Source organism: Chelmon rostratus, chromosome 3 (assembly GCF_017976325.1).
Source record: "Chelmon rostratus isolate fCheRos1 chromosome 3, fCheRos1.pri, whole genome shotgun sequence".
Taxonomy (NCBI): domain Eukaryota; kingdom Metazoa; phylum Chordata; class Actinopteri; order Chaetodontiformes; family Chaetodontidae; genus Chelmon; species Chelmon rostratus.
Window position 1 is genome coordinate 11,497,854 of NC_055660.1, and position 14,863 is coordinate 11,512,716.

A 14,863-nucleotide genomic window follows, 5' to 3' on the forward strand; every position below is an offset into this window, starting at 1 on the left:
TGCCTGCTGTTCCTACCTGTTTTTATAGTTTTATAACAGGATGTCAGGAGGTTTGAGGATGTTGCCTCAATAGGATCATGTAACTGATGGACAAAAAAAAACAATACAGAGGGCATGTGTGGATGGAGCACGGAAGCTCAAATAATGCACTGCAGTAATTCATACTATTCAAATTAAAGTATTTTCAAACTGTGTGACTGTTCTGGAAAGCAGAGCACATGAGACCAAACTAACAAAGTAGAGTTAAGAAAACTGGAAAACATCATCTGTTGACATTCGTCTCTACAATTCAATTTATTCAGTCTGAGAATTACAATCCTGTCTGTTGTTTAATTTGGTATTTGGTAAAATACATTTTTTCAAAATGAACATATTTAGAAACTGATAATATGCTGTTGAAACCTCTTGAAAAAACTGGTAAGTGGACCTTGATTTGAGATGTTATTTAGAAGAAAAAACTTTTTTGTCCCTACAACCATGATAACAATGTTATAACCACTGAAAATAACCACTCATGAACTCTTATTTTTCAGTGTATCATTTAATGTACTCTCACAAGTTGGTGAACAGGTACAACTTTGTCGCTCACGGTACTAAATCACACATCCATTGATAGTATAAATAGCCAACCTAATAATAATAGTACACATTTTCAAATACATAAAATCATCAAGTATCCAAGTCTTAAGTTACGGACATCAAATAAAAAGGCATACAAAATATCGCAGACGTTGGAAGTCCAGTTTGAAGCAAAAAAGAAACAAGAACTGTAAAATAAAATGTAATAAAATAAAATAAGCAAAAAAAAAAATCACATTTTGGACATGGCAGTTAATTAGTAAACAGAAGGTTTGATAGAGAAAAGAAATGAGTACGAGTTCCTAGACTTTCAATTGACAAATGTTGCAACAATTAAGCTTTTTATATTAAAAAATAGTTACTGAAAGGGCATAAGTGAGTGTAAGACTTCCTGCACAAGACAAAGGCAACGATTTCTTTTTGTTCCGAGTAGAAAAATGAAACACCTCTTCCAAATGCCGGCGAGAGTCGACTCCCGCCTCGATTGCCTTTGTTCCACTTCGATTGTAAGGCATTTATGGATGAACCATCTGATTTGAAGGAAGGCATACCTCTTTCTAGTCAGTCTTGAAACGGAACACTAAAATTGAACAGGGTACTTAATTGCTCACATGAAATGAAAAATGTGTCTTTTCTTTTAAGCACATTCTCGGGCTAATCAGGTAAACTGGCCAATTGGAATCTTTGGGATGTATCTAAAGAAAACAATTAATCCAACATCTTACAATGATACACGACTCAGCGCTGCCCTTCTTAATGTTTTTTTTTTTCTTGGGCACATGAAGAGAAAACATGGTGAATCTGGTTCACACAATCCTTTTTCCTTTTTTTCTTTCTTTCTTTCTTTTTTTTTTTACTTGATTTTGAACCTGGAGCAGGAAGGGGAAAGTTGAATTACCGAGCATGATTTATTTCAAAGTAAAATACTTCAACACAATGACTAAGAAAACAAGCCTGCCAGGGAGGTTGAACTGAACTCTTCTGTCTTGTGTGTATGTGTGTGGCTCAGGGTTTGGCTCTACTGGATGCAGCAGTTATTGCGATGGCCGTTGGAATCTTTGAAGCGCAGGCGCATCTTTGGACGATATTTCTCCAGGTAGAACAGCTGTTTGCTGTTGAACGCTCCTCGACGCTTCCTGGAAGAAATAATGGGACATAAACTCAGTTCAACAGATCTTTATCAGTCCCTGCTGACACCAGCGGGCTGGACCACAGGGACATTCGATGAGAATATACTAAATACTGAAAATGTAATGTGAAGTGAAGATATGCACCTTATTAGCCATTTAATATTTTATGTTTAGGGGTGAATGATATGTCTCTCTATAAAGACAATATTAAAAGTATATTAAGATGGAATTGTCGCATTTTTAAGTAATCTTGCAAATATTTGATCAAATACTGTGTTTACAGGGTGTTAATTGTATTGTTTGTGCATATGAACAAAAAGTTATGCTAATCGTTGGACTAGTGGCTGTAATTGGCCAGCAAGTTTAGCAATTTTCAGTTTAGCTCACTAACTAGTAGTAGACTATAATTATGTCTTGACAATAATGTATTTTGTCCATCAACAATTTCTCAGTTGAATTTCCCAACCTATCATGTCAAGATATATACACTGATATACAATATCATATAATATAAATTGTGAGAAAATATTTGTTATTAATATTAACTAAAAAATTACATTACATCTTCATCATCTTCTGTAATTTTCTATAAAAAGTTATTTAAATGCCAACGTGTGGCCCTCAAATCATTTCAAGCAAAGAGTCATCACCTACTTTAAAGCACTCCCATCACTCTCCTCTCCTCTCATCTCCTCTGCTTGCGCAGCTATGTACAGTTACATGACTCATCCCTCCCTGCTTTATATGTCTCACAGAAAAGCAGAAAGATCTCAAATCCAATATGACGGGATGGCCAATGTTATCAGACAGCTTATCTGAGATACACTGGTATATGCGCATATGGTGGGTGAGAAGTAAAAAAACAGACAAATGCAAAACACACTGAATGTTTGAGGGAGTGCAGGTTCTTTATGAGACAGTTTGTCCACCAGAGGGCACTGACAAGTTCATTTTCCAGCTGTTACATGCGCCGCTCTGTGCACATCCTGGCCACAATAACCAAATATAAATGTGAACTTACTGTCGAATGAACTGGACAGCATCTTCATATTTCATCCCACATTCAATCAAAGCGAGCGCGACCAGAACAGGAGCTCTGCAGGGGAAACAAAGGGACCCAGTCAGCTATAAAGAGCTTTGATTTACATTGCCCTTGTGTTTCTGTATCAAAGAACGTACAAACAGAAGGAAGCGGTCATAGTTTTATCTGCTACATCCCCACACAAATCACGTGTAGAATATTATCCCGTATGATAAGAACATAATACTTTAATCTCTGTGACAGTGAGTGCTCACCTCCCCAGCCCTGCCACACAGTGGACAGCGATGCAGCAGCCAGGCTCCTCCCTAAACTTGAGCTTCAGCAGGTTCAGCCAATCATCCACAATCTGGTTGGAGGGAGGAGCTCCATCATCAAACGGCCAATCCTGGAGAGAAGAGGGAGAAAGAGGGAAATGACGTCATCTGCCCTGTTTCTTGGAAACCAAAACAAAAGAAGTGTGAGGGCTGAAACCAGCTGCAGGGAAACAAAAATGTTGTTGTAGGGGGGGGCGACTGGAGGGGGCTTCTTTCTGTATCTTTGTCTTCATTTGACATTTTATTGAGTTGTTTTTCAGGGCAAGTTTTTCTGGAAATTACCCAGTTAATGTAATAAAATCAGTTCATGTAGAATACTTAAGAGACACAAAACCTTTAGTCTTACACATCATTAAATGAATCTGTGATCAAATCAGTGTGTTGCTGACTGTCAAAGGCAAAAAACTACTGGCTGACACATAATTCAATTTGTGCTGCAACAATCAGTTGATTAATGGCTTCATCAACCAACAGAAAATTTGACAACTGTTTTGAGAATCGATTGATTAAGTCATTTATAAAGGAAAAAGGAAGAACATTTGCTGGTTCCACCTTCTCATATGTGAGGCTGCTTTCTTGCTTTTGTATCATTGTGAACTGAATATGCTTTAAAATATTTGTGGAACAAAAAGACGCAATCTGAAGATGTCCGCGTATTCTTCTGGAAATTGTGTTAGGCATTTTTCACAATTTTCTCACATTTTATCGAGCAAAAATAAAAAGAGAGGGTTCGAGGTTTTAAGGCTCACCAACTCACCAGAACTTGGATTCCTTCTTTCACCACCAGGGTGGCATCATAGGTGGCCTCACAAACTCTCACGACGGTGGTCACGCCATATTTCTTCAGCTCCTATAAAAACGCATCACAAGATTTATTGCAGACATACAAGCGTACAGGGACAGGCAAGCTATCGTAAACATAAAAGAAGCACGCATGCAATGTGTCCGTTATCAACGTTTTCTCTTCTGCTTAAACATTTAAACAGAGAATCTAATGTTTTCCATTTCAGTTGTCATCAAAGATTTCCATGCATATTCTCTTTCTCCTAATAATTCCCACATGCAATTCTAAAAATGTACTACTTTCCCCCGAATCTGACTAAATAAATCTGAACTTTTTCTAACCAATGACACTGAGGCTCACCTCAATGAACTTGTTCAGGGTGGCGTTGGTGGGATTGTGAGTGATGAGGAACCTCATGTTTTTGTAGGTGATCTCCACAGGGGCTGGTCTGTTCATACGAGCCATTGTGACAACGTAAAAAGAATAACAAAACCCAAAAGTCTTCCACAGAGTAAAAACACGGATGTAAACACTTAGTTAAATTCGGAGGGAATGTCAAACAAAAACGTCCAGCGAGCTTCTAGAAACCCAGAAACAGAAACCGTCCGGTCTTCCTTCGAGGTCGGCGAGGCTAAACAAAAACGAAGGCTCCGACAGGCAAATGGAGAAATTTGGGGAGTTGGTGGCCGAAAAGGGGGCGGACAATCAGAGAAACAACTCAAAACCCTCTCCTTTGGAATAAAACAAAAGAAAAGGAAGAAAAAAAACAAGGCTGGTTCCACCTTGATTCAGGCCAGGCGGAAGCCGACGAGGGCAGTGTGCAGCGGGTGGAGTTACCCCATCCAGGCCGAGTTGTCGCTGGTTCTGGGAGGTGTCCCGGTCCTGCCAACTTTCCGGGGTCCCTCCTGTGGCTCAAGTGCGTCGGATCGATGGCGAGTTTGGCTGTTCACTCGTCTGCATAGGCAGCGTGCTGAGCCTGGCAGTAGTCCCCACTGCCCTTCAGAAACTCCATAAATGTGTGACCCAGAACACCACAGAACTGCTGCAGGACACAGAGGGGGACAAGGAGGGAGGAGAGGATGCTTTTAAAAACACAGATTCTTAAAAAGAGGAAACACAGAGGGCTTCTGCTGAGGCTCTGTGTGTTAAAGATACTGGTGGTGCTCTCCGTTTTGGCACTGAAATGTGACAAAACAGCTACTGGTGGTGTGCTTTGTATTTTTCTTGTTCCCATGGATAACAGACTCAAGTTTGATGGCAGAAAATGTTTTGGCGAACTCAGACTCCATCACTAATATCAAGTGTTGGAGTGAACAGAGGCTCCTTAGTGCCATCAATTTAGTTTGATAAAACAGTTTATGGAACACAAGTTTCTCTGCTGAATTATTTGTTAACTGACTGACTGAAATATAATGATCTTAATATTCAAGTTTCCAGCTGCAACTAATGATTTTATGTCAGCAAATTGTGAAAAAGGTCTACGGCAACATTTTTTAGATGTCTTATTTTGTCAGAAGACAAAAGACAGAAGACCAGGAACTACTCAATTTCAGATTTTTGCATTAGAATGACTTAATTATCAAAATCTGTGTCTGTTAATTTTCTGTCAGTCGACGAATAGGTGCAGCTCTAATTTAAATAATGCTTGAAAGTCAGTTATCAACCAAAAACACTAAAATGTCCCTCATTAAAACTTTGAAAATGTGAACAAATTCATGCCAAAAAACTTAATAGTTTGGGTTAATCCTCATTACTTGTGGATATTTGTCATTATTTCTGAAAAAAGCAAGACAGATTCAACAATAACCACCAACACTCATTTAATTGCAGACCTGCTTCTGTCGCTGGTGTGGGAGACTTTTAGATCTCCTTTTCAGAACAGTAGAAAATAGACGTGTTGACTTCCTGTATTGTCCAACAGTTGCATCACACACCCTGAGGACACCTTTCTGCACACTTACCCGTAACAACACTGCAACCCAGCGTTGCCTCTGACGCTGAAATCTACCTCCAGTGAAATCCATCAGTCCTTCAGATTCCAAGAATAACAGATTCTCACCAGAGCTTCTATCTGACATCAGTGTTAATATCTCACAAGAAGAGATCGATCACAGCAAAAGCACAGAGACCAAACACAGACCACACGTCAATGCAGACATGACATAATGTCTTTATATGGATCTAAGAGTTTTCTGCAAGTCCTGCTTACATGCACAGCCACCACACAACCCTGACAGAAACCAGATATACAATCATAATCATAAACCTCTCTGCATTTATATCTTTATTCACATTACATTTACACTCGTTACACTGAAAGCAGGCTCCGCTCAAAGCGTTTTGAACTAATGACGTAAAATTGCACAAAGATGCACGTGTGTGGTACTTAACTACCAGCCAGGTTAACATGTTAAGCAAGGCACTACCCACTGCCAGGGTGTGGGGTTTGATCCCCACCCCGAACAGGTGTAGACGGAAGGCGCCTCAAACAAAATGTGGGACATAAAGCTTCACCGAGGAGCAGACGACAAAATACAAGACCCAAATGAGAATCTACCTGCCAGTGTGTTATATAAAGTCACACAGCAGTGCCATGTAACGTCTTACCTAATGGCTGCTGGTGTACAATAGGAAGGATGTGTCATTTCTGACATCTAGGTCATATTAGTGAAAGCTGAGCTCACCATGAGGCCTTCAGCTGGGCTTTAACACACACACACACACACACACACACACACACTGTTATTATCATCACCATAAATCTGGCTCACAAATGGTTTCACTGCCATTTACTTGCTAATGTTTTTGCCCTTTACACTCTTAAGCAGGGTGTAATACCTGAAGGCCCACTCACTGGACACGCTCCTCTCCACCTTATGCTCCAAATACTAAAACCTAAGCTGTTCAACTATGCTTTGTTAATCCGGTGTTTTCCGCCTGGAAAACAGCATTCAGTAGAAAATGCTGAACGGTGAACAAAAAGGGGCGATTAAATGCGCGAGAGGGAGGTGATACAGAACGACAGAAGAGGCGAGAAACAGCAGAGATGATGATGATCGAGATGACATGATATTGCTTTACATTTCAACGCTGGAAAGTGTCCTTTGTGTGAGGATGCACTGGGCGCCATCATATAGCGTTGGAGGCCTATAGGCACTGTCAGGAGCTGTGAGATGTGCAACCTACACAACGCTTTCAGGTGACAAACACGACGCCTCGTTCAAGCAACAAGCAGGCAGACTGTGTCGGAAATCACAGGCAAAGTGTTCTTCACATTTTTGACTTATTTCACATCAAAATACGTCGTTTTTGCCCGAGAAAAACTTGTGACTAACGTTAGCCTGGACCAGCCCGTGCTGCGCATCCGACCGTCGCTTCCTCAGCATGACGAACATCACACAATGCTTTAATTACGCTTAAAAAACCGGGACAAATACCCGTTCAGTCGGTTTATGTTACAGTTAACTGGGATATTTAGCGTTAAGCGACAGAGTCACGGAGGGACTGAACCGGGTTCGTGACGAGAAGGCCGTGATTTCACGGAAGAAACGTTAAGGCCAGCTGGTAACGACAACGTACTGATTTACAACACGAGCCGAAGGAGTGACAACGGAAACAAAATGGCAGCCACAAATAACATTTTACTTACTGGGATATGCTTACTCATTGAAGATTGTAGCTTAATCATACAGCCGGTCCCCAGAAAAAGGTAAAAATGATAAACGGTTCTCCACCATACAGGCCGGTGCTGCTTCTCCGAGCGGAGCCGAAGTCTCCTGGTCTGCTGCGACCACTCCGTCAGGCTGAAAGAAAGAGGAAGTCAACTTCCTGGCAGAACTTTCAAAATAAAACACCCCCCTCCATTTTGTAGCCATTTTCTATTTGGGTGATTTTGGATTCAGCATTTCTAAAATCCTGGTTCATGTTCACAAACCAGTTACCTGGAGAAATCCAACACTGGCAGATAAGGAAAATACCTTTATCAGGATAACCTTTGGGCTTGCAGTATATCCTGTGTAGAAGGTATGTACAAGTATGTAAAATGTTCGAACCCTATGACGTTCTTCTTTTGGTTTCATATTTTAACAGATGTCTTGTTATAGATCTGATGTTTGACATACAGTGTTGTCTTGTATGGCCATGTAGGAAATGATAATGAACAAAGTAATTATAATAGTAAGTAACCAGGATTTTACAATTACTGAGCCGCAGTTTCTTCGGCCTACAGGTTAATTCTCTGAATCTGTTTGCGGAACACAAAAATTGCGGAACACAAGCTGAATTTGGAATCACATAACAACAAAACGTAATAGTGCTCAGTATTTTAGCCTCGTCTCCTGCTCTGAAGTGCTTATGGTGTTGATGGTGAGAATGGAGAATATATTTTATCTAGTAATCAGATATCTGAAATGTTTTTTTTAGCCATGAATTTACACACGATTAAAGCCGTCTTATATTACTGCTCAATTCACAACAATTATGCTATGTATTTTCTATACTGTCAAGTACTGTTTTGTCTCTGATTTCTTGTTGACGCACGAAGTTTTATTTTGAAGAGAAATACACGGAACTTCCGCTTCTCCATCTACTGACTTGTCTCTAGCTTGCCGCAGCTCTTTAAAACCCCACCCTGAAAATGTGAGGTGTTCTGTCCAGACATCTCTCTGAGTCCATGCTGCACTGGTCAGGTGGTGTCTGCTGAGGCCTAACTGCTCTTTCACCTTCTGCCCAGCCACGTGTGGACACTAGACAGTGTTACACTGCACTATTTAATCCCGAAATAGATACTAAAATAACTAATTTTATCAACAAAACTAGAACTCACTGCATCCACTGTGGCCAGTCCAAATTTTAAACTGATGAACATTATGGAAAAATAGGGGGCAAAATCACTAAAATGTGGCACGAATATTGAGAACAATATAAAATCATAACTCCTTGTTACCCATAGTGGTATCTAGCCATCCTGAATAACAAGGGCATTGCCTTTGAGTTTTTAAAATGTGTATGGATGCAAAAAATAACAAACTTTTAAGTTGTAATAAGGGTCGGTATGTTTATGTGTCTGTGTAGCTTCTGATTACATGACGTTCTATATCATTAACCAGCACATTAAAGTTGATGCTGAGAAGATGTGAAGCTGATTTCTGAGGCGATTGAATCCTAATTAAGTTCTCTTTAACAGGCCATTTGATGTTTAATTCCAGAGTCATCAGTGCCTCATCCTGAGTCATCAGTGTTGAAGTCAGAGCTGAGTCATTACAGCTGGAGATTCAGTCCAGTGACTTCCAGATATACAGTCGGTCTGCAGCAGTGCCACTGTAGCATTGAAGTAGAACAAAATAGCTGAAGCAGTGGAAGTATAGTTATAATAGGTGCAATAAATATAAATCATCAGTTCATTAATGTTTTGCTAACAGATCAGCAATAGCCCATTAACAAAAACAACATCTGATTTGTGGAGTGTCGTTTGGGCACACTTTATTTTCCTGCTAATTTCCTAATGACTTCCAATTACTGGCTGGAATAACCTCTATCTTTTGGTTAGAGCACTGCGGGTCAGCAGAACATGCAAAAATATGATCTTACAGACAAGCACACAATTTAACATATGAAATAAAAAAGTTTCCAATAATAAGAGACTGATGAATTAACATTTATGTGAGTTTAAATGGAGCAGTTGTTCAGGGGAAATTTCTACTTTCACTATGACTCGTGTCATAGTCCTGAAAACACTCTGACAAGTTAGGAGGAAATTTCTTCTAAAACTTATAGTGACTCAGCAGAACTTCACAAAAAAATATATATACAAAAATATTCTTTATTTTGTTTATGGTTGTGATTCTATAAAGTATTAATACAATTTTATTTTAGTTTATTGTTTATTTGATAGTTTTGCACCACTTAACTTATTGTTCAGTCTTGTTTTTTTTTTTTTTTTGTCTTTTGTCCTCGTTGAGCTGTATGTCCTATTTTTTTGTCCTATGCAACTACCTTGAGTGCAGAGTTTAAACCAGAGTCAGATTGCTTGTATGTGCACAAATACTTGACCAATAAAGGCGATTCTGAGTCTGAAATGGTTTATTGACCATCAATGAATAGCCATTAATTACAACACATAAACTGAAAGTCAATTCTTGACTTTGGAGACAGTGGACAAAATGTCACCGCAAGGTCCAGGTCCAGGATTTGCGGCTGCCCTAGAGCTTTCAAGTGCATCACATGCTCTTCATCAGTTTGCTGCAATATGTGTTTTGAAATCATTTGGCTGTGTTGTATTTTGAGGACTTCTCATCCCTGTTGACTTCAGTGTTGAGATTGAAAATCTGCTGATGTAAATTTTGTGAAATGATAGATGGTTCCAGAACAGCTACTAAATGGACCTTGTTGTGAGACTGTTTTGTATTATTACATATAACTTATTAGAAAGTTGTACCATTATGCTTCTATGGTAATAAACTGCACTGACTGAAGCCTGTAGGAAGAGTTTGCCTGTAAATATGTTCAAATTCTTCCTCAAGGAAACAGACTGTTGATCAGAGTGATTTCACTCAGACAGCAGCTCTTTCGTGCACAGACCATCACTAACCGCAGCCATTGTCTGCTCCTCATAGTTGTGTGTTTTCATCTCTCTGGAATAAATACTTTTGCTCTCATATCTTTCTGGAAGCACAAACAGAGCTGCTGAGCTCTGCAGTTTCACTTTGCAGTGGCACAAAAGCAGCACTGAATTGTCCTTGCGGCCGGCCAATGAGCTCAAAGCAGCAGTGGCTCAGTGTCCACCGGCGGCCGGCAGGTGCCAGTTTCCAGCTGGACTCCCGTCGGTGTTGGGAGGCAAAAAGAATTTTCTAATCCGTCACCATTGTACCAATTGTCTATAAAAATTAAAGTGCGAGTGAAGCTCTGCCTTCACATGAGGGCTATCAAATTCCAAATCACTGTTCATGAAAGAGTACAAACAAAGAATGAATGACTCTGAAGATTTCAAGGTAACAACTCCACGTCTAACATTTTTTGTTTCAGCACAAAGGCGTGAATGGATGCAGCAGCTTTTGCTTCAGATATATCTTTTTTTATTTGACTTTGTTGACTAGATTGGATCTTGATTCCTTGTGCTCTTTAGTAACTCTTTTCATATAAACTTGACCACCTCTTACCGTACTTGTGACAGACCCACTGTGTGTTTTCCAGGAGGGTAAGAGTAGAAGCAAAGACCAAATAGATGGCACAGGGATGAGCCTGGGCAACAGGAAGGGAGTGAGGGTGACTGGGAAATATGTGCCTCCAGTGCACTGGAGCAGCAGGGGAGGAGGTCCATCCATCGTCCACCCTCCCACCAGCATCCCTTTACCTCCAGACACCCCCACTGTGATCTCCATCGGCCCTCTGCCTCACAGGCCCCCAGAGCGGGTTGAAGATCCCATGGATGAACCTGCCGTTGGCGAGAACTGGACCACAGAGGCATCTTCTCAACCTAGGGTGTCCTATGGTGAGATGGGCGTCCCCCGGCAGACCATGGAGGAGCTGAAGACCATCCTGAGGGACAGTCCTCTGCTCAGCATCCGGGGAAGAGATGATGGGAAGCCAGGGAGTCCTTATACGTACCTCCATGGAAGCAGCACCTGCAGTGGTGGAGGTGGTGGTGGAAGGCCCGACGGACGGCAGGACGATGGAAATCCCAACAGGGCGTTCAGCACCTTCAAACCCCACTCTGACGCTTCCAGAAGGGGGCCCAGATCCAGAGATAGCACATCTATTCAGCTGCCTTCCAGCATGGATTCGTCCAGCTCATTCAGGTCTGATGCCAACACAAATAGGCAGCCTGGAGTCAGGGCATGCACATATGCAGGCGGCAGCTACTGGGAAGAGACCGGAGCTTCTCATACAGGTTGGTGAAGCTTTGGTTAAGAGACATATCCCTGATATAAATAACAAAATATCTTCTCTTACAAAGTCAAAATTGAGCAAAAATTATTAGATACCCTGGATAACTTTAGCTCTTTGAGCATTAACCATTGGTGCACAGGGCTCCAGTGCTCAAGTCTTATTTTTAATATTTTGGCTTTGTTTCATTCTAGTTGCCGTTTTAACTTGGTCTTGGCTTCAGGATTGATGGATATTGATTCCTGTAACCTGAAAAATAAGCAATATCTATTTGTGGTCTTTTAATTTCTATGAATTGATCTGTCAGTTAGTAGAAGTAAAATGGCATTGATCTCAAGCAGTAGGATTACATATTTTTCCATCCCCAAGAAACTCCTTAATCAAGTTAAACAAAAACTCTTTGTTGCCCTTTGAGGTTGTTTTTCAATGGGGTTTCATTTTCATCTAATTGCGATCAAGATACATCCTGAACTAGACACTGTGCAGTTGAAGAATCAACTTGTCAGTGCTCTCTGGTGGGAAGCTGTTGTACTGTACTTTTGACACTGTTTTCAAATTAATCGTATCTAGTCTGGCATTTCTGTCCTGCAATTTCTTGTTGTAATCGGCTGACATATAGACACCAGATACCAGTATATCTAGAATAAGATCTGCTGGGCTGAACTATCGTCCGGCTAATCAGTACTGATTTCAAATCAAACAGAACTGGTTTTAGATTTGACTTTTGCTTGACTGAAGTGTTTTTGACACAACTGGAGCTTTGAGTCTTGGAAATACTGTGGGGAAAAAACATGGGTTTACGTTTTTTTTTTTAAATCAAACTTTCCAATGGTTGTCCAATGTTTTTGCAGATATTTTAAACTCTTTTCCACAGATAACGAAAACGAGACCATCGAGATCTTTGGGAATCAGAGCTTCATTTCAGCCATGGAGCAGATCAAGCAGCAGATCGCCAGAGAAAACATCAACTTCGTCCGCTTTGAGGCCACCGATCTCCACGGGGTGTCCAGATCCAAGACAGTGCCTGTCCGCTTCTTCCATGTAATCACCTCACCTCACCTTTCTATATGTCTATCTATTTAGAAGGATTGTTGTATGACAGAGAAGAGCAACATACAGAGATAGGGGCCTGGCAATAGCAGAATGTGTTTCTACTAAAAAAGTATTGAAACAAGTGTGAGGTGAATCTGATGCCAGATTCGTTGCCGTCTTTTCATGAGTTTAAGGGTTATTCTCAATCTCTTGTCTGTGCGAAGCTGAATAAAGCTGAAGCAGGGAGGCGATCAGCACAGCTAGCTTGGTTTATGCTATGTCCAATTTCAAACACACGTCAACAACAACTCTCACTAATGAACACATTTTATCTGTAATATGTGCACAAACAGAACTGCACCAGGACAAAGTGTCTACAGCCAGGCTAGAGACACTGTGAGACTGATCTTACGCAAAGCAGTGCTTTCAGCTAAATGCTAATGCCAGCATGCTAACATGTTAAACAGGTGTATGCGTAGTATGTTTACCATGTTAGTAAAGCCTGTTAGCATACTCACATTTTCTAATTACCATAACCACAAAGTACTGCTGAGTCACTAGTTTTGCAGGTTGGTATTTCATGGCATTCCATCAAATAGTTAAGATATTTCAGTCAGGACCAAGATGAAGGACTGATTGACTGACATACATTCTGGATAGATATTACAATTTGTGTGTTTGTGAATTTGTTGGCAAAAAACAGCCAGGCACAGTGACTTAACAGACATCAGAGTTGTGTTGAGTTCGTCATGTAACTCTCAAAAAGAAAATGAATGATGAATGTTTGTCCCAAACTATTGCTTCAGTGTAAACGCTGTATCCACAGGAGAAAGCAGTATATGGGGTCCCGATGCCGAGAAGCTACTTGGAGCTGACCCTGAGCCCTAAGAGCAACGAAGTGGACAATGCCAGCACTGCCAACTTCAGCAGTGATATCCTTCTGATCCCTGATCTTTCGACCTTCAGAGTCTTACCCTGGGCTGAGCAGACAGCCCGGGTCATCTGCGACCCCTGCACGGTGACAGGAAGCCCCCTTCGCACTTCACCTCGCCTCATTGCCAAGCAGCTCCTCGGCCAGCTCCAAACCCTGGGATTCTCTCTGCACTCATCCTTCACCTATGAATGCTGCGTACTTGGAGCACCAGACCGGATAGGCCCAAAGACACTCTTGTTCCCTGCCACCACCCTGCTCAGCAACCATGACCTGCCTTTCTTCCAGCAGCTGGTGGATAGCATGTACTGCATGGGCGCAGACATTGACAGCATCGCCTCTGCAAGTGGCCCCGGCCAGATGGAGATCAACCTGAGGCCAGAGTTTGGAATTGCGGCCGCAGATAGCGCCTTCACCTTTCGCACCGGCATCAAAGAGATGGCCCGTAAACATAGCTACATTGCCAGCTTCTTCACCGATGACGGTCTCTACAATGCTGGGGTGCTTTCTCACAGTTTGTGGGATGCTAGTGGCCGACGTAGCCTTTTCCACAGCGGCGAGAAGGCAGGTGAGTTGTCTGAGATCGGCAGGAAATGGCTGGCCGGGCTCCTCACCCACTCTGCTGCTCTGAGCTGCCTGATGTCGCCCGGCCTGGGCTGCCGGAGCCACATTGCCAAAACGATCAAAGACCCCAAACGAATGCTGTGCGCCACTTGCGGCTGCAACGATAACAGCAGCTCCTTTAATATTAAGTGTCATGGCGGGAGGGAGACGCACATTGACAACAAGCTGGGCTCAGCCATGGCCAACCCTTACATTGTGCTGGCTGCTACAGCGGCTGCGGGACTGGACGGCATCAGACGGAACCTGAACGTCGATAGCAGCCTGAACAAAGCCCCCAGTCAGCAGAAGGAGTTTGCCATTCCCGTGAAGCTTGACGATGCTCTAGAGGCTTTGGGGGAGGATCACGTCATCCGCAGCGCCCTCGGAGAGCCGTTTGTTCAGTATTTCATTGCCATGAAAAAGTTTGAGATTGAGACCCAAGAACTGGATGATGAGAGGAACAAGTGCCTGGAGTATTTTATCTAGAAATCCTCCTTGTTTAATGAGAAATATACTTCCTCCTGCCACACAAATAAAGCATGAAAAGCAGCTTGAATACAAAGC

General features: G+C 41.8%; 2 protein-coding genes across 4 annotated transcripts; one reads left to right on the forward strand and one right to left on the reverse strand.

The window, feature by feature from the left end:
* Nucleotides 1–1,363: 1,363 nt before the first annotated feature.
* ptp4a1 (protein tyrosine phosphatase 4A1) lies at nucleotides 1,364–7,647 on the reverse strand. 3 transcript variants are annotated; one of them, XM_041964478.1, is made up of 6 exons: nucleotides 7,513–7,647; nucleotides 4,210–4,891; nucleotides 3,823–3,915; nucleotides 3,006–3,136; nucleotides 2,731–2,805; nucleotides 1,364–1,715 (listed from the first exon to the last, which is right to left on the reverse strand). In XM_041964478.1, exons 2-6 carry the CDS (start codon nucleotides 4,312–4,314, stop codon nucleotides 1,598–1,600), a joined length of 522 nt encoding a protein of 173 aa, XP_041820412.1. In that variant the 5' UTR covers nucleotides 4,315–4,891; nucleotides 7,513–7,647; the 3' UTR covers nucleotides 1,364–1,597. The 3 variants fall into 3 exon arrangements, with proteins under 3 accessions (XP_041820412.1, XP_041820411.1, XP_041820410.1); XM_041964477.1 differs by having other exon boundaries at nucleotides 4,210–4,888; nucleotides 7,499–7,642; XM_041964476.1 differs by having other exon boundaries at nucleotides 7,499–7,642.
* A 3,624-nt stretch (nucleotides 7,648–11,271) lies between these two features.
* On the forward strand, nucleotides 11,272–14,785 carry lgsn (lengsin, lens protein with glutamine synthetase domain). Its single transcript, XM_041934397.1, has 3 exons — nucleotides 11,272–11,737; nucleotides 12,608–12,774; nucleotides 13,592–14,785. Exons 1-3 carry the CDS (start codon nucleotides 11,272–11,274, stop codon nucleotides 14,783–14,785), a joined length of 1,827 nt encoding a protein of 608 aa, XP_041790331.1.
* The last annotated feature ends 78 nt before the right edge of the window (nucleotides 14,786–14,863 follow it).